The following is a 20,000-nucleotide window of genomic DNA, read 5'->3' as shown; positions in this document are numbered from 1 at the left end:
CAGCAACAACACATCTAGAATAACACAAAAGCACATTAAACATTTAAAACAACACAAAAACACATTTAAAACAACACATTCAAACAGCAACAACACATTTAGAATAACACAAAAGCACATTAAACATTTAAAACAACACAAAAACACATTTAATACACAACAAAAAAACATTTAAACTCCGCAACAACACATTTAGAATAACACAAAAACACATTTAGTACACATTAAAACACAACAACACAACAGCATATTTAAACATGCATGTGTGTAAGAAAACACAACTTTTATATCATTTGAGTTATTTTGACCTAATGTCAGCTTGGACCATAATTACCCTGAAAACATGTTAATTTACTTTTACTTTAATTATTTATTTATCAATTTTTTTTAAATACTTTGGAATATTTTAAATTAAAGCCAATTTAATTTGATATAATAATATTCCAGGTTTCATTCATTGGAGCTGGAATCGCTTGGAGGATTTTTTTTTGCCAAAAATAAATCCGTGTGTGTGTGTGTGTGTGTGTGTGTGTGTGTGTGTGTGTGTGTGTGTGTGTGTGTGTGTGTGTGTGTGTGTGTGTGTGTGTGTGTGTAACACTCTCACAAAATAAAGTTTTGACACTAAATGATCCACAGCCTGTAGTTTTTGCTCCAGTTCTCCATGCGTTTTTGGTTCCTACCTCCCGGACTTGGTGATCACCATCTCCGTTCCCAGTTTGTGGAACTGGTCCCACAGATCTTTCGCTTCCAGCGTCACTTTGGGGTCGTCCTCCACCTCCTCCTCGGGCTCCAGGCTCTTCATCCTGCGGAGATGAGCCACCTGATGGTGGTTGAGGGCCGGGTGGAGCCCCGCCGCCGCCGCTGCTGCCGCCGCTGCCGCTGCCGCCTCCCCTGCTCCGTGCTCGGACACAGGCTTGGTGAGCGCCCCGGGGGGCAGAGTCAGAGCCGGGAAGAAGGAGGGCTGCGCGGCCGCCAGGAAGGCGGACATGGGGAAGTCAGCGGGCCGGTGCGCGGCGTGGAACGGGTGGTAAGCCATGGCGGTTCCTGTAAAAACTGGATCTCTCATCGGTGCGTCCGCGGGAATGAGCGACGAGGGTTTGAGGTGGTTAGAGTCCGATTCCAGAGGAGGAGAAGAAGGAGAAGAAGAAGAAAGATTCGCGGCGCGACGCACGGAGCGAGGCCACGGCTGCAGCTCCTCAAGCCTGTTCCTCATTCATCACACACACACACACACTCACACACACACTCACACGCACACTCACACGCACACACAGGCTGCAGTAGTGATGGGTCCGCTCTGTGTGACATGTCCATCCTACAGCTACAGCACAACTCATCAACCAAACCTCTGATTGCGCATTTTACGCGTTGTGGACGCATCGCGGGCCCCTCTATGGGCTATAGGCGTGGTCCAGACAGTCCGGACAGGAGGGGGGGTGAGGGGGGGTGAGGTGTCGGAAGCATTAGCAGTAAGAAAACATGTCAACAGAATAAAATATTAACCAATGACAGCAGAGATCGGGAAATCCCACCCCCGCCCCTAACACCCCACACCCCCGCCCCCCAACGCCCCGCGTCCGTGAAGCGGCAGCAGCGACAGGACCGGGTTAGGATCAGGATCAGGATCAGGATCAGGATCAGGATCAGGATCAGGACGAAGGACACATCACCACCTCCCGGGTCCGGTGTGTGCGTCCATCACAGGTTCAAACTGTTCTGTTTACACACACACACACACACACACACACACACACACACACACACACACACACACACACACACACATACAATGAGAAAATTTACATAACAAATACTATTAATAAATTATTATTATTATTAATAAACAAAATATGTGCACGTTTTTATTTTTTAAAAAAAATCACTTTAAAATGACTTTCTTATACCATTTCACACACACACACACACACACACACACACACACACACACACACACACACACACACACACACACACATACACACACACACACACACACACACACACACACAGCTTCATGTTCTCACTTCCACTTCCAGTGACTTCTTCCGTGCATGTCCGGGGACGCGCAGGCGCAGGCTGTGACCCAGCAGCGACACCGGCGGCGTGGACGCGCACGTCCCAGAGCGTGCACGAACTGATGATGTGAGTTATTATTCATGGAAGAATCTCCAACAAGTTGCATTTGGTGATTAAGGAGGAGAATAAGAGCCACTCACACTTCACGCACACACACAGACCCCCCTGTGCCCGTGCTCGTGCGTGTGCGTGCACAGCGCTCTCAAAGCAGCTTCTGATTAGTTTGTTAAGAAGCTGTTTGGCGCCAGTCTGAGACTCAACAATAAGAACAATCTCCTCTGCTGTCTGTGCGCGTTTAGCCCCGAGCACATCATCCTCTGACCCCCACAGCCACCCACGGACCGCCTCTTACACACCATTTAGAACACATTAACATGTATGTGCTAACGACGTGCTTCTACATTTTTGGGATCGCGACCCAATTTTGACATCAAGTATTTCTAGCGACCACCAAAGACATTTCTTTTTCTAGAATTAGTTTGTGATCATGTTTGTTTGTTCCATAAACATTCTACGTCATCAAAAAAAAAGTTATTAAAAATAGGCTTTTTTTTGGACATTGGTCCAAATTTAGCCCTGATAGTTGTTTAAATCAGGTTGTCATTGGATCGTCCAACATGGTCCAGATTTATTTGGTCCAATAATAGGACTTTTCATTTACAGTAAGTATAACTCAACCGTTTAAAAAAAAAAAAAGGCATCGTAATAAACTTGATGGTGCAAATTACTAGAAAGATTCCCACGATTAGGTATTACACATTTATTACATTAATTCTTACATTAATGAACAACATTCTAACTAAATTCATCTTGAGTGCATTGTACCTTCCACTTTTCAACCATATTTTGTTGTTTAGACACGTGGAAAAGACGTATTTTCAACCAGTGACAAGGTATCAGCTCACATATTTACTTTATTTATTCATTTTACTGCATTTTAGTTGAACTATATTTGTATTTGACATAGTGAACACAGTTATTTAAGATTGTGTTGTTTTATTTAAAAGACAATAAATAATAATTAAAACATTTCAAAAATATATATTTCAATTTTGCAGAAATTTCAGGTGACCCCCCATTTAAACTCCAGGCGACCCCACATGGGGTCTCAACCCTAAGGTTGAACAACTTATGCTTTTACAAATTAATGAGATTTTAATTAAAAAAATAAAAAATAAAAACTAGAAATATGCTCAAATATATTCAGACTGTAATAAAAGTTTTATAACCTTTGTTGCTTTTATTTAATTGATGTGGTTTTAATGTGAGACATAAAATAGATGTTTTAACACTCAAACTACTAATGTAATCTAATTAATCCATGTGTTTGTTGTTTATTCATTCACTATTAATAATATACAGAATCCTTCATTTAGTGCAAAATTCTGCTCAAACATCAAACCAGGACAATTTATTTATCATTTATTTAAACCGTTTCCACCACTTTTTCCACCAATGTCACATGTTCACCCATTATTGTCACTTTTAACCTTTTTTCACCAATTTCATCATTATTATTATTATTTTACCAAATGAACCACTTTTACCTTTTATCATGCCCATTATTTACCAGTTTAAACTAATTGTTCCAATATTGACACTTTGAACTGTTTTTATTCACTCTAATTTACAACTTTTAACCAATTTCTGTGGTTTTTAAAATCCCATTTCACCTCCTTTTCCACCATTTTTGGTCACTTTGAACCATTTTATTTGTGAGTAAAACAAGGATTTACATCTTTAAGATGATTATAATAATAATAAAGTTCCTGGAAAACAAGACCTTTTCCAACATTATTGTCATTTTTAACCTCTTTTCACCATATTTCCTGCTTATTTTTGCCAAATCAACCACATTCACCATATGTCATGCCTATTATTTACCAATTTAAACTAATTGTTCCAGTATTGACACCTTAAATCATTTTTATTTATTTTTTTATTTATTTATTTATTTATTTATTACCGCTTTCTCCACCATTTTTGTTCACTTTAAACCCAATTTAACCACATTCACGTCACACCCATTATTTGCCAGTTGTGTTTAATGTAATTAATGAAATGATAGAGGAGGTTTTAATGATGGTTCCATCCCAGCCTCCTACAGGTGAACTTGGACGTCCTTCAGTGGAACGTTCAATGCAACACGACACAGTCGGAAATTTAGGTTTATCTAAAAAACAAATGTTTTTTTGTAGGGTTTGCGTCGGAAATCGAGCATTATTGCTGATTTTCTTCATCATCCTCGACACCGTGCCTTCACCTCCTTTCTTTCTTTCTTTCTTTCTGTCTTTCTTTCTTTCTTTCTTTCTTTCTTTCTTTCTTTCTCTCTTTCATCTCTCAATCTTCTCCTCCATCACTGCTTCATCTCATCTCTGCGGCTATATTTAGCGGCGAGACGGAGTCGTTGGCGCCAGACCGTTTAAGAGCTGTCAGAGTCCCTCATATTCCCCCTGTCACACACACACACACACACACACACACACACACACACACACACACACACACACACACACACACACACACACACACACACACACACACACACACACACCTTTACTTCTGCTCAGGTGTTCTTCACTGGTCTGACCCACATGTTGCCAGGTGGGGGCGCTAATCCGACTCTTCTGGACACTAAGAGGCCTGACTTTGAATAGAAAAATATAAATAAATGCACATAATAAATAAATAGAATTAAATAGAATTAGATCAATAATCACCTGCTGTGTTTGCATATTTCAATAAAGCTAAATAATTATTTACAAGAAGAAAATTGTCGATTTCTGATTATTCTATTTTAAACCAGGGGTTGTCAACCTTGGGGTAAGGCCCAATTTAGGGTCATGAGACACTGGAAGGGGGTTGCTCGAATAAGAATATTTTCTGAACAATTTGAACCCATTTTTGCTTATTTTTACTCTTTACTGCAACTACATTAAACTCACCATATTTTAACCTACTTTCATCACTTTTTCTTGCCATATTTTTTTCTGCCACTTTTAAGCCAATATTGATCATTTAAACCCTTTTTTAAAATCACTTTTTCCACCATTTTTGGTCACTTTTAATTCTTTTAACCCAATTTAACCACATTCACATTTTGTCATGTCCATTATTTAGTTTAAACTAATTGTTCTATATTGACATTTTGGACCTTTTTACCACTTTTTCTGTTTTTAAACACTTTACAATGCAACTTTTTATAAAAATCCCATTTCACCTCCTTTTCCACCATTTTTGGTAATTTTGAACCATTTTATTAGTGATTAAAACCATGATTTCCATCTTTAAGATGACTATAATAATAATAAACATTCCTGGATATCAGTGGATATTATTCAGATGAATAAATAAATGTGGTTATCACAGATTCATAGAACAATGGACCATCATTTTACTGACTTTATGGATGGACCCCAAAAATCTCTCCTTTATTCCCCCTTATAGATGGTCCTGTCTCCACATGACTGTTCTTTAATGTTCATGTCTGTGTTCAACCACCTTCAGCTACAGTGGGGGTCCCTGCTCTATGGGACCTTTATTTTGGAGGGTCCCCGCTCTATGGGACCATTATTTTGGAGGGTCCCCGCTCTATGGGACCTTTATTTTGGAGGTCACAGGCTGAAAAGGTTAAGAACCACTGGTTTAAAACAGTACACATGTTTCTTTGTTCCTTTATTCTCACCCTACAGTGGGTCAGCGCAGCTCATGTCCAACCTGGCAACCCATGACTGCACCATGGGATCATTTTTGTTGAAACTCATCGAGACGTGGAGTCGTTTTCAGTTTCTGAGGCCATACACGGAGCTGTTTAACATTTTGTGAGCACGTTTCCATCCTGGTTCTGATCTTTTATCAGTGTTTACCACTGATGGTTTACGTTAGTGAACATTAGTGAAGTGTGCAGCAGATTCCTGTGGCTCTGAAGTCCTTCATTATTGTTGCTTTTTCATCAAATAATGACACAAACAGAAGATAACTTAGAAACAAACCTGCTGTTTGAACTCATTAAATAATCTACAACATGTGTTGTGTGTAGTCAGTGTTCTGTTTCCTGCATGTCGACAGAATGACCAAAAAAATGATACAAAGTCAACAAAACTACGCAAAATGACAAAATTATTATAAATGTAGACGAGTACAACTATACACAAAAATAACAGAAAAGTAAATAAATAAAACAAGAACAAAGATGACTCCAAAATACACAAAATGACAATTCTAATAACATAAAGTCATTTGCTAAAAATACACACAATGACAATAAAAATACATAAAAAATTCTCATAGCGTACAACAATAATTGACAGAATGACAAAAAAAGAACAGAAAGTCAAAACAAGTTATGCAAAATGACTCCAAAAAACCCAAAAAAATAGAATAAAATACACAAATTATTAAAAAAAAACAAGGCAAAAACAAGACAAAAAATAACAGAAAATGAGATAAAACATGAACAAAGATGATTTCAAAATACACAGAAGTACTCAAAACATACAAAACAACAAGACAAAAAAGAATACAAAGTCAACAAATTTATGCAAATTGACTCAAAAAACACAGACACACACACACAAAACAAAAAACACACACACACAAAATTACTGTAATAAAAACAACACAAAATGACTACAACATATACACAAAATAACAGAAAATTAAATAAAACAAAAAGCAACAATGACTCCAAAATACAAAATGACCAGAAAACACACAAAAATACACAACAAGAATATACAAAATATAGTCAACAAACACACAACTGTCGCACACTGATCAAAAGTAGAGCAGCGTCCCTCTGGGATTGGCTGCTGACAATCTGACATGCATGTGTTGGATTACATCAGTTACGTGCAGCTGCGCTCTGATTGGATGTTCTGTGACATATTTAGCATCGTTAGCATCTTTAGCATCATTATTTCATTACAATCAATACAATCAAACAATAGAACAAACCAGTAAAATAACAAAAAGCTAGAACAGCTTCAACCACTGAGGGAGGAGTCAACTACAGTGTTTATTACAGTGAACCCAAAAACAACAGTAGATGAATCATCAACGTGTTGCTTTGACACAAAACCTTCAAAGGAAAAGTATCTGTTCTCATTCTATTGGATCTAAGTCTACATTTGACACTGTAGATCATACAATTTAGTTACATAGATTGTAAACATGGGTTGGACTAAATGTTAAAGTAATGGTTTAAGTTCTACTTGGAGGATCAAAGTTATTTTGTAAACATTGTAAACTTTGAATCTGACAGATTACCAATGTCCTGTGGGGTTCCTCAGGGATCTGTTCTTGGACCTCTTCTGTTTAGCCTTTACATGCTTCCTTTAGGACACATTTTACACAACTGTAAGGTTGATTATCAGAGCTATGCAGATGACACACAACTATATCTATCACTGAACCCAGATGACTATGGTCCCATTGAGGTGTTGTGTGACTGTTTAGAAAAAGTAAACTGCTGGATGAGTGAAAACTTCCTTCAACTAAACCATGACAAGATGGAGGTGATTGTCTTTGGTAACAAGGAAAAGAGGACTGCTGTCAGCAAGTATCTGAGTCTGGATCTTTAGAAGATAAAGACCAAGTCAAAAACCTTGGTGTTCTGATTGACTCAGATCTGACATTCAGCATCAGATCAAATCTATCACAAAAACATCTTCTACCACCTAAAGAACATCTCCAGAGTGAAAGGTTTAATGACTCAGAAAGATCAGGAGAAACTGGTCCATGCTTTTATCTCCAGCAGACTGGACTATTGTAATGGTCTTCATCAAACATCTACAGCTGGTTCAGAACGCTGCAGCTCAGGTCTGAACCAGAACAAAGAGATCAGAACACATTAGTCCAGTTTTAAAGTCTTTACACTGGCTCCCAGTCAGCCTCAGAGGAGACTGTAAAGTTCTGCTGCTGGTTATAAATGTGTGAATGGTTTGGTCCAGAATACATCAGTGAGATGTTAGTCAGGTATGAACCCAGCAGGTCTCTGAGATCTATGGACACAGGTCAGATAGTGGAGCCCAGAGCTCATAGATCTATGGACACAGGTCAGATAGTAGAGCTCAGAGCTCATAGATCTATGGACACAGGTCAGATAGTGGAGCCCAGAGTTCACAGTAACCATGGTGATGCTGTGTTTAGTTGTTATGCTGCAAAGAAGTGGAACAAACTGCAGCAGAGCTGAAGTCAGCATCACATGTGAACATTTTTAAATCAAAGTTAAAAAGTTAAAGAAAACTTTTTTTCTCTACTGCGTATGATTGAGAGGGAGATATTTGGTCATGTTGATGATGTCATGTTTGTTGATGATTTTAATTGATTTTACTGATGATTTTAAATGTTCTTATTGGTTTTAAGTTGTTGAAAGTTTTCTGTTGCACTTTTTGAACATGTAAAACACATTGAGTTGCCTTGTGTATGATTTGCGCTATACAAATAAATTTACCTAGCCTTGCCTTAGCATCAATAGCATCATTAGCATCATTAGCATTAACCTTCCTTCTGCTCCAGGTTTGTCGGAGTAAAAGTAAAACTTTCCATAAACATGAACATCTTTAACTATTGTTAAACCTACTAGAATAAATACTGTATGTGTAGAAAACATGTTTTTTAATATTCACCTTCTATTTAAATATATCTACATTTTACCTGACATTATGCAGAAAAACTTTAGGTGAGTGTTTGAGGACCAAGAACCTTTAAACGAGTCACATTTTATACATTCCCAAATCAAATGTAATGAAACGTGCCCTAACTCTCTCTTATATGTAAACCAGACATACGCAACTGGTGGTCCGGGGCTCACATTCGGCCCTGGGTTTAATTTTGAGAAACCCCCAGAGTAAACGCACAAGATGACAACAACTAAAAAAGAAACAGAAATGAAAGACGACAAATGACACTTGACAAATATACACAAAAATAACATAAACAAATTTGACTAAAAAACAACAAATATGACTAAAAAATATAAAATGACAACAAAATATAAAAAAAATTAAAAACAAGATGACTACAACTTGACAGAAAAATAACAAAAATAAAAAAATAAATAAAACCAAACATAGAATGACTCCAAAAACACTAAAAGCTACAAAAGAAATTCCACATAATTCTAATAACACACAAAAACAACAATGAGACAGAATCAGGTTGAGAATTAAAGACACAATCCACATTTGGACATCACTAACTTTTAATGTTTTTTTTTACATGAACGCTGCATGAAAGCAGAAATGAACTAATGAACCAGTAATAGTTATATATACATATATATTTACATATATATCTATGTATGTCAGTCTGTTTGGACCAAGTATGCACTGATAATATAGACTAGTGGAATAAATCCATTCTTTGGTTTTCCACTCATTCAATTATTTTACAAAGGAAACTCACAAACAGGTCAAAGAAAGATTTTAAATGAAAGCTAATTAAAGAGTCATAAAAGGTAGAAATCCAAAAAAGAATAAAAATAAATATGATTGTGTTTTTATCTGTAAAGTCTTAGTTTGGAGAATGCATAAAAATGATCAACGTTAGATTATTTTCTATTTAATTCCTTATTACCCTTTAGATCAGGGGAATCAAACTCACGTTATACGGAACAGTTTGATCTAAAATGGGCTAAAAATGTTATACAAGAAAACGATTTCTCATTATTGTTCCCTATTTCACACTACGTATACATTTACAGATGCATAAAATACAAAATATGTAAGAAACTGACAATATCCAAGCAATAAGTGACAGATATCAGACCCAACAGGATCTACTCTGTAAATTTCCTAGATTTTGTGTCAAATTTCTATTTAATTAAGTGGAAATTTTAAGAATTTTGAGTTTTGTTTTTTTTTCTAAATGACTGCAATCATGTGATACAAGCACTGGCAAAACTGTGTGCATCTGTAATTATTGTTGAGTTTCATTTACACAATGAGTCGTGTTTTCTCTGTCATTTGTACTTGTTCCTGCGGGCCAAACTGGATGCTCCAAAGGGCCGGATTTGGCCCCCGGGCCATGAGTTTGACACATGTGCTTTAGAGCGTCAAATTCGTCCCACTCAAGAAGTCAAAAAGGAGAGATATCTCAGTCCATCCAAATACAAAAATTCCAATAAAATCCACAGTATTTGCAGCTCACTTTTGCACGTTTTATATCACATGACATTGTTTATCTGAAATTACTGAAAAACTGTACATTTTCCCCAAAATTTGGCATAATTTTCTCAAATGATTCCACAAAATTTCCCCAAATTTTCAAAATCAGGAAAATTTAAGTGATGGACTCACATACTTTATCATTTATATATCATTTGTACGTGGAAGTGCAAACCAGGGCACATTAAAGTTGAATTTGCTCTAAAATCTGTGGCCCACAAAAGGTCAGACTGGTCCTTAATGTCTCATCATCTTCTTCATGCATTTACATGAGAATGAAAAGGTATAAAAGGACATAAAACATGTGGAGCAGCCATGAGTCGTCAAACAGGGATAGGAAAGGAACAAAAATTCTGTTTTTTTCACAGTCACACCATAAAACTTCAAACATACGTGAATAATGCAGGAGCGTTAGAGAAAAGAATAAGAAGGAAACGCACTGAGCTGTGTTTGGTTTGGTGAGAACTGGAAAAGATCATTAAACACTCAATAAAAGAAAAGAAAGAGTTTAGGAATGAATCCAAAACTAAAAAACAATCAATTATTATTAAACACAGAGTGAAACTACAATGACCTCATGTAAAGGATTTACATTATTCACCAATGGTGAAATAACACAAAGTTGGGGTCCAAAATAAAAATGAAGAAGATGCATAAAGAACAGGTAAAAAGTAGCTCAATTAGATAGTTCTCAATGTTAAAGATACTAGTTACTTTCATCCGCCACGTTTATTGTTGGTAATAAATCTTGGTACGGGTTCCTTACATACTTAAAACTTAAAAAGGAGGAAACCAAATCTAACACAATTGGAACTTAATTTATTTTCCACAAATAAAATAACAGCAATGAATTAAAAAACGAGTTCTGATGAACTACGGCCAGGCGCACAGAACGTCTCCACGCCGAATAGCACGTATCACGTTCCTGAGAATTCAGTCAAATAACTCGGTTCCACCGAGTAAAAACAGGTCTCAGAGAGGCTCTAGACATCCGCTCATAGAATATCCATAATTACAGCCTGATTTAACGAGAACTAACGGAGGAGTAGTCATTTGAAAAATGGGGCCCCCTGGTGCCCCCGTGACATGTACGGGGTTATGGGCCACATTCATATATTGGTATGTGTCAATGATTCGGTTCCACAAACTGTCACAATAAATGAGAAAATGACTTTAATGGAAAATGCCAAAAAAAATGGGTGTGGTGCCCCGGGCCCCAAATCGAATTGTGCGAGGCCTAATTGTAATCTACGTTGAATTACCTTTGAAACGATATATCACACAATTATGTTCCCATAAATTTAAAATTTACCAAAAATGGGGGGTGGGCCCCATTTAAAAAAAGGTCTCAGAGCGTCTCATCATATTCATTCATAGAGTTTTCACACCAAACTACATTCTGATTTAACGAGAACTAACGGAGGAGGAGTCATTTGAAAAATGGGGCCCCCTGGTGCCCCCGTGACACGTACGGGGTTATGGGCCACATTTACAGTATTTATTGGTATGTATCAATGATTCAGTACCACAACCGTAGTAATATTTGAATCACAAATAAATAAGAAATCAACTTTCTTTCTTTTTTCTTTTGGGGCCCCTTGGGATCTCCCTGGACCCCAAATCTAAAATTGGGCTCTGAGCGTTGATGCGTACACATCCATAGATTATAATATGTAATAACACAACAACAAGAACAAAGTGAGGGTGTGGTCAGTCCGGTAGCCCCGCCCTAAAAATGGTTTTATATTTTAATAAAGAGTAATATTTATACTATAAATTAAAACAGATCTGATTTTTCTTACATTCCCACATACAGTTTGAATGAAAATAGTAAAAAAAAACAACTACATTTTGTTCTTACATGAGTGTGTGAGTCTAGAACCAATGCATATCTGTGACTAATCATTAGTGATGTGAACAGTCTATGTTCATAGCTCTAAGCTGATCACATTACAGGGAGCTGAGACATATGCTAAATAGTTTACTGAAGACCCAAAAAGATGTATAGCAGATCTATTTCTATATTCTGAGAGAGTGGGTGGAGCTTATTACTATACCATATTTACCTTTATATGTGATGGAGTTACTGATGTATTGGAAGATGAACATGGAAGAATAATAAGGACCCTCACTACATTATCCATATCTCTAAAAGTATTGATCAGATACAACACAAACTTTAATAGTGTCACCATTGGATAAGTTATTTGTTGAAACCCATTTGTTAAACTAACGTGACAGAGAGAGGTTTAGTTTAAACCAGGGATGAACTGGTATCTGGTAAACCAGGCATGGTCCCAGTGGGGCCGTCAGGTCCACGATGTGTTTTGTTTTGTTGATAAGAGAGTGCAGGCAGACATGCTAACAGGTGGCTAAAAATGGTCCAATAAAGAGGAACCAGGTGGTATGGAATGGCAAAGGGTAGTTTTAATGAACAAAATGTGAAAAACAATAGTGAAAAACTGCAAAATGTGAAATAAAAAGACGCAAAATGTAGGAAAAAAGAAAAAAATTGGTATTTATTGGAAAAACGTTACTGTAGCTTATTTTAATGAAAAGTGGCCAAAAAAAGAATTAAAGAAGAGGCAAAAATTGGATAAAAGTGTCAAAAACAACTTACAAAAATTGACAAAAAATAGGAAAAAAAATATTGGTAAACGGTAACTAATGTCTTAGTCAGCAATTCTCAACTGGTGGGTCGGGACCCAAAAGTGGGTCGTGGATCTGTACTGGGTGGGTTGTGGAAAGCTGGCCAAAAAAAAAGCAACTTAATGTCTTTCATGTGTGACTTGTCTTTTATTTTGACAGACATGCTGTGAAAAGCATGTTACACAGCAAAAATATATAGATTTATGTTTAAAAGAATATTATCTATGCATGTTTTCAACAAATATCTTTGAAAAAACTTAAATTTGGTTGGTTGAATAAAAAAAAAAGAAAAAAAAAAGTGGGTCGCGATTTGACGACCGAGGCAAAATGTGGGTCCCAGGGTAAAAGTAGTTGAGAACCCCTGATCTAAATGTTTGAAACAGGAAAAAAAAAATGACCAAAAGAAAAAGGTTAAAAGGGGTTAAATTTATGGGGGAATAATAATTAAAAGTGAGACATGAAGACCCACATGTTGAGAATCACTGACTTAATAACAGCTTCTATATGGTGGTGATGATAATGTAGTGAACTGGTCTGAACCTGCATCACAAAAAACGGAAGAATCTAAAGCTTTTATTAACACAGGGTGTGTGAGATGGAGTAGCAGGGATGCTATAACACACACACTAACACACACACACAGTAACACACACAGAAACACAAAGGCAGGTTCAGGGGAAGTTGCTGGAGAAGAGGCTGAGCGGCTGGTTCTCATTGGTGGGCAGAGGAGAACGATATCCTTCATAGTTGCGTGGGATGCTTCCACTGGTGGAGCCGGAGCTGTTGCTCAGGGTCTCGATGCTGCCCTCCCTCTGCAGCTCTGGAACACATGGACAGAAGAGGTAAAAAACCATGAACGCATCACGGTCTGATGGGCTCGCCACATGCTCATTGGTTAACTCACACACATTTACATTATTACAGTAAAAACAGCAGAAATGTGTCAGGAAGTCACTTTGGTAAAGTTTTTAGAGTCAAACACAAGAAATCAGTAAAAAACCAGTAAAAACCTCCATCTACGAAAGTGGTTCTCAACCTTTTCAAAATAAAGGTCCCAGAGAGCAGGGACCCTCCAAAATAAAGGTCCCAGAGAGCGGAGACCCTCCAAAATAATGGTCCCAGAGAGCGGGGACCCTCCAAAATAAAGGTTCCAGAGAGCGGGGACCCTCCAAAATAATGGTCCCAGAGAGCGGGGACCCTCCAAAATAATGGTCCCAGAGAGCGGGGACCCTTCAAAATAATGGTCCCAGAGAGCGGGGACCATCCAAAATAATGGTCCCAGAGAGCGGGGACCCTTCAAAATAAAGGTCCCAGAGAGTGGGGACCCCCACTGTAGCTGAAGGTGGTTGAACACAGACATGAACATTGAAGAACAGTCATGTGGAGACAGGACCATCTATAAGGGGGAATAAAGGGGAGAGATTTTTGGGGTCCATCCATAAAGTCAGTAAAATGATGGTCCATTGTTCTATGAATCTGTGATAACCACATTTATTTATTCATCTGAATAATATCCACTGTTATCCAGGAACGTTTATTATTATTATTATAGTCATCTTAAAGATGGAAATCATGGTTTTAATCATTAATAAAATGGTTCAAAGTGACCAAAAATGGTGGAAAAGGAGGTGAAATGGGGTTAACGTATGTGACATTAGGTGTAAAAGTGGTAGAAAGGGTTTATAAATGCTGAACATTTCTGAAAAGTGGAAAACATGTAAAAAAGACATTGAAATGTGATGTAGAAGTGTCAGAAATGGGAGAAATGTAGCAAAAATACATTAAAAGGAGCAAAAATATGGCAAGAAAAAGTGATGAAAATAGGTTAAAATATGGTGAGTTTGGTGTAGTTGCAGAAAAATGGTAAAAATAAGCAAAATCCCACAATGCAAAGCACCAAATCTTTCCAACAATGTCAATCAGAGTTTTTACACTGGAGATCAAAACTAACCTTTTACATCGTTCTTGGAAGGAAATCATCTTTGATTTATTGATTATTGTTTTATTTTACAAAAGCATCTCCAGCAGCTTTAACAACTATCTGTGTGTGTGTGTGTGTGTGTGTGTGTGTTAGAAGTGAGAGCTTCTTACTGTATTACCCAATACATAACACACTGGTATTATCTCAGCTGACATGCAATGTGCCCCCCCCCCCCCCCCACCACCATTACATTGGATCAGAAAGCTGTATTAATCCCTGTAGGGTGAGGCCTCTTAGCTGCTATGAGTGTATGTGTTACATATCTATGTTCGTGTGCACGTATGAATAAAACTAAACAGATCCTGGTTCAAAGGTCATCCATGATATAAGAAGTGGTAAAACTGAGATTTTAATAGAACTTTGATATTTGGAGGAGCTGAGAAATCTACAACTGAATTAGTCCCTCATTTATTTCACGTTTTTTCATCATTTGTTAATTTCTCAAGACGGCAGAATATAATGCATTCAAGAAGGGGTTCTCAACCTTGAGGTCAGGACCCCATTTTAGGCTCACGAGACACTTAAGCCCAGACAATTTGAGCCCATTTTTGATGATTATTTTTTTTAGATTTTTTCTACAACTTCACCATATTTGAACCTATTTCCATCACTTATTTTTGCTACTTTTAATGCATTTTTGCTAAATGACTCACATTTCTGACACTCCTACATCACATTTAAATGACTTTTCTGAATGTTTTTGCCATGTTCAGCACTTATAAACCTTTTCCACCTGATGTCACACATGTTGACTCATTATTGTCACTTTTAATCTGTTTTCACCATATTTCATGCTTGTTTTTTTTTTGTTTTTTTTGCCAATTTAACTACATTCAGTGTTTGTCATGTCCATTATTTGCCAGTTTAAACTAATAGTCAAAATATTGACACTACTTTGAACACTTTTTTTTACCACTTTTCTGTATGTTTTTATCCCACTCTAATTTGAAATTTATAACCAATTTTTGTTGTTTTCACATTTATTTTGGGGTTGAAAAGGTTGAGAATCACTGGTATAAAGAACATTATCCTCAGTCGTGTGCATTTGAAAGTCTATTCTGACAGTGTGTTAGTGTAAAAACGAAAGTGTGTGGACTTAGTGTGTGTGTGTGTGTGTGTGTGTGTGTAAAGAGGATTAAAGCCTGTTCACAGTCCTACTGCCTACAGACTGAATCCCTTTGTACGTGCTATCGGCTGCTACGGTATTAACTGCTGTGTCGTTAGATTCATCTTTGTCGTCCACTTCTCTGCAAACACCATTTGGTTGGTGTTAAAGATGAGGCGTGGGCTCCAAATGTGGCCTTCATCGATAATCCAACAGGAAGTGGATCTAAAATGTTCTTTACAATGACTCAATGATACTCAGACGTGAAAAAACTTGATTCCTCATTGACTCCGCCCCCCCCATCCACACATCACAAAGGGAGACATGAGCTCAGAGGGATTGGGGGGGGTTAGGGGGGGTGTCACACAATGACAGGGATTAAGCAGCTCCACAAAAGGCCTACAGGGTTTATACTGTAGTGTTTAGAGCTTACGCCACCTCTAATGTAATGGGTGAATCTAGATATTTAGCTAATATACACACACATACACACATATATATATATATATATATATATATATATATACAGAAAAAAAATATAGACAATATACACAAAAAGTACCAAAATAAAAGCTCTGGGCCCCATTTCAAAAAAAGGGCTCAGAGTGTCTCATATTCAATCATAGAGTATTCATACCAAACTGTGTTCTGATCTAACCATCGAAGGAGTAATTATTTGTAAAATGGGCTCCCCGGGGGACTCTGGTGCCCCAGTGACACGTATGGAGTTATGGGACACTTTTATATATTGTTATGTGTACACATTCATAGATTATAACTACCACATTTCAGCCTGATGTGTTCACAACAACAACAACAACAACAACAACAACAACAACAACAACAACAACAACAACAACAACAACAACAACAAAGTGAGGGTGTTTAAAGTCCAGCATAAAAACACAAACTCTTTTCTCGTATGTTTTAATTAAAATACTTAAAAAAACGACATTAAAATGTGCTGTTAAAACCAACTCTCACAGATTAGAACTTTATCAAACCTAAATGATGATGAAACACTGACATGATGGTCGTTTAGTGAGAAACATCCCATGTTTGAAATGTGGTGACGACAAAGTGGGTTTAGAGTGAAAACAAAGGAGCTTTCACTGATGAACGTCAGCCACACTGTGCTGCTCACTACATTTCTATAATCTCATCTCATATAATCACACATTTATGATGACCCACAAATACATTTTATTTTATAGAATTATTCTTTGATCACGAGTAGCTCACATATTTTATACTGTATTGTATTTAAACTAGAATTACATTCACGAAAGTGAAAGTATAAAATACAGATTATTTAAGATTGTGTCTCGTGTTTTCATTTTAGAAATAATTTCATGATTATATATATGTATTAATCGGTAATTAATTGTATATGTTTCTTTCAGGCATTGTGTGTATTTTTGTTGTCAATTCATACATTGCTCTTATTTTTGTGTATTTTTAATCATCCTGTGCTTGTTCATTTTACATTTCTTTTGTGTATTTTTCTGTAACTTTATGTTTTTTGAGTCATTCATTTTGTAAATTTCCCTGGTATAATTGTGTTTAAAATGTTTGTGTTTCTTTTAATCATTTTGTTCGTTGACTTTGAGGGCCACACAAAGTAAAAGACCTTGAGCCACATGTTGCCCATGTCTGAGCTAGAGCAATATATTATATATATATATACTGTATACTGTATATATATCATAGATTTTTCGGGACAAAACTGGTTCTATTCTCTGTCTGAAAACAAAAGAGTTTTACATCAACATCTTTAACTTTTCCTGGTTTTTAGATCAACCAAAAGTAGCACAAGTTGTTATTTTGGCTGATAAATCTACTAAATGATCTAAAAGTCAGGCTGAATGTTTCACTCCAATAGAAAACAATGGGATGTTTACAGGCAGTGGGGCCCTGTGACATCATCAATCACATGATTTCAAGATGGAGTCCTATTTTACAAAGGAAATACAGTTAATATGGTGCATAATAATGTGTTTTGTTAGACATAGATCTACTAATAATAACCACATTTATAAAAAGGCGGAGGATCCTTTAAGTCTTTGTGACAGTTGGAGGAAATGTTTTGTCAAAGATGTTTGAAGCACAAGTTCTATCAAATCACGAGACTCAAACAGTGTTGTGGTGCCAGCACTTTACAGGCAAAGTGCTTATGGAAGGGAACCAATCCCAACGAGTGGAGCGTCACACACACACTGACGTGCAGTGACAGGCCTGCTCATTGGACGGAGTCAGCGGTTTGGACAGGAAGTCTGTTTCAGCTGAAACAAACTGCTGGTGTTCATGTCCACCAAGAACATCTCAGCGTCAGGGATCTGTCTCATCACATCACAGGCTAAACCACTTCACCCAGCACTAAATGTCTCTACACCCTGCTTTACTAACTTTAACCCCATTTTAACCCTTTTTTGCTTCATATTTCATGACTTTTTCTAATTTCATAATTAAACAAAAAAAAAATATCATGATGATATTTTTTCAATGTAATGAACACATATTGATCATTGATTGGTGTTGCTCTGGGGTCAATTTGACCCTAAGCTGTTTTAGCTTTTTAGCTGCGTGAGGAAGGACGATTTGGAACAGCTCTTTCACAGTGACAGTGACGCAGAGGAGAATATGTCTGAGACGGAGGATTGTGTTGTGGAGGAACCTGATTTTGAAGCATTCTCATCTGAATGAGTAAATAAATACCGTTATTAGAGCAGTGCTTCCCAAACTGTAATGCCCCATGTACCCCTTAGCCACAATTAAACCCTCATGTTATACATGATTTATTTGTGTCTTTCCTGTGTCTCGTCAAACATTAACCTTGAATTTAGGCTGTTTTATACATTTATTTGTGATGTTTTGCTCATTTTAGAATTTGAACTTCACATTTTGGTTTTTTATTTATTATGTAACATAACATAATAAACATAATATTTGAGGATAATAGGAGAGTTATCTGGTCCAGATTATTTCTCAATGCAATGTAACAACTGGTAAATGCTTAAATAATGACAATATCACACGGTTATATGATGTTTTTTTTTAATGCAGAATTCATTATTTAGAATAAAATAATTCTGAATTAGGGTATTCCGCTTTGTGTTTACATGGAAATAGTAATCTGTTTAGATAGAAAACACCATTATCCACCTTTATTTAATTCCGCTCTAGGTTTGGGGGTGTTGGGAAGGCTTCTGATTGGACAAGGGGAGAACGTGACGTATTCACATCTACTGCAAAAAAAAAACCCCACAACAAATTATTTAATTTTGGCTACAACTTATAAGATCACATAATAAGAACTATTTACACTTTTATTTTGATTGAAGTATGACCAGAATTAATTTAAAGTGGAATGAATGTATACAAGATCAAAGAATTATTTAATTTGGATTAAAGTTAAATTTGGAATGACCATTTTTATTTAGAATTAGGTGTTTACGAGGTGATTTTTGAAGATGATTTAACTTTTATTCTGAACTAAAGGGGAATTAAAGCTCTCATGTAAATGTGGTCAGTGTCGTAGTCAAACCACAGAAAAGCCTGAAAAAACATGCAGATTAAAATGAAACAAGCATGGATGACAATCCACTGCCATCATTGGACACGTTTGTACCTGTCGAGAGAAAATAAATCACAATCTAGGTCAGGAAATCAAACCTGGAGCAGATTCACAGCATAAAAGTGAAGAGACGTTAAACTCACAGACGGACTGAACGAAGGGATGGGAAAGAAAAACAGCTCATCTCAGAGGAAAAGACAATGACATCTATCTTTATGTCAAAGATTCTCAAGACAATCTTTAAAATCATTCCAGTATTTCATCCTAAAGTTCATCCACTACTGATGTCAGAACCTCTTCATGCACTGGAAGACGCACTAAACTAAAGCCATGGTGGATGTTGATTTTGTGGCCTCCACGAAAAACGCTCGAATACGAACCAAATGTATTGGTGAATCGGTTCACAAGGAACACCATAATCCAAAAAAGGACAAACATGGCATCCAC

At 36.9% G+C, this 20,000-nt stretch overlaps 2 protein-coding genes across 4 annotated transcripts in view; both read right to left on the bottom strand.

Moving 5' to 3' along the window:
* The window catches only part of tbx2b (T-box transcription factor 2b), a 14,783-nt gene extending 13,299 nt beyond the window's left edge, over positions 1-1,484 (bottom strand). For both annotated transcript variants that reach the window (XM_028464585.1, XM_028464586.1), the window contains exon 1: positions 681-1,484. In XM_028464585.1, the coding sequence (XP_028320386.1) occupies positions 681-1,213 (533 nt within the window). In that variant the 5' untranslated portion in view covers positions 1,214-1,484. The remainder of the gene's footprint in view (positions 1-680) is intronic.
* Positions 1,485-4,574: 3,090 nt separating this feature from the next.
* Positions 4,575-20,000, bottom strand: part of bcas3 (BCAS3 microtubule associated cell migration factor) — a 295,046-nt gene continuing 279,620 nt past the window's right edge. Inside the window, exons 24-25 of one of the 2 annotated variants that reach the window (XM_028465308.1) lie at positions 13,525-13,713; positions 4,575-4,630 (exon numbers count right to left, since the gene is read on the bottom strand). In XM_028465308.1, the coding sequence (XP_028321109.1) occupies positions 13,565-13,713 (149 nt within the window). In that variant the 3' untranslated portion in view covers positions 4,575-4,630; positions 13,525-13,564. Of the gene's footprint in view, positions 4,631-13,315; positions 13,714-20,000 lie in introns of those variants that run through there. The other variant, XM_028465307.1, reaches the window with a different exon arrangement.

This window comes from Gouania willdenowi, chromosome 13, assembly GCF_900634775.1.
Source record: "Gouania willdenowi chromosome 13, fGouWil2.1, whole genome shotgun sequence".
In the NCBI taxonomy this organism is placed as follows: Eukaryota; Metazoa; Chordata; class Actinopteri; order Blenniiformes; family Gobiesocidae; genus Gouania; species Gouania willdenowi.
This window is presented reverse-complemented; position numbering and strand designations above follow the sequence as displayed.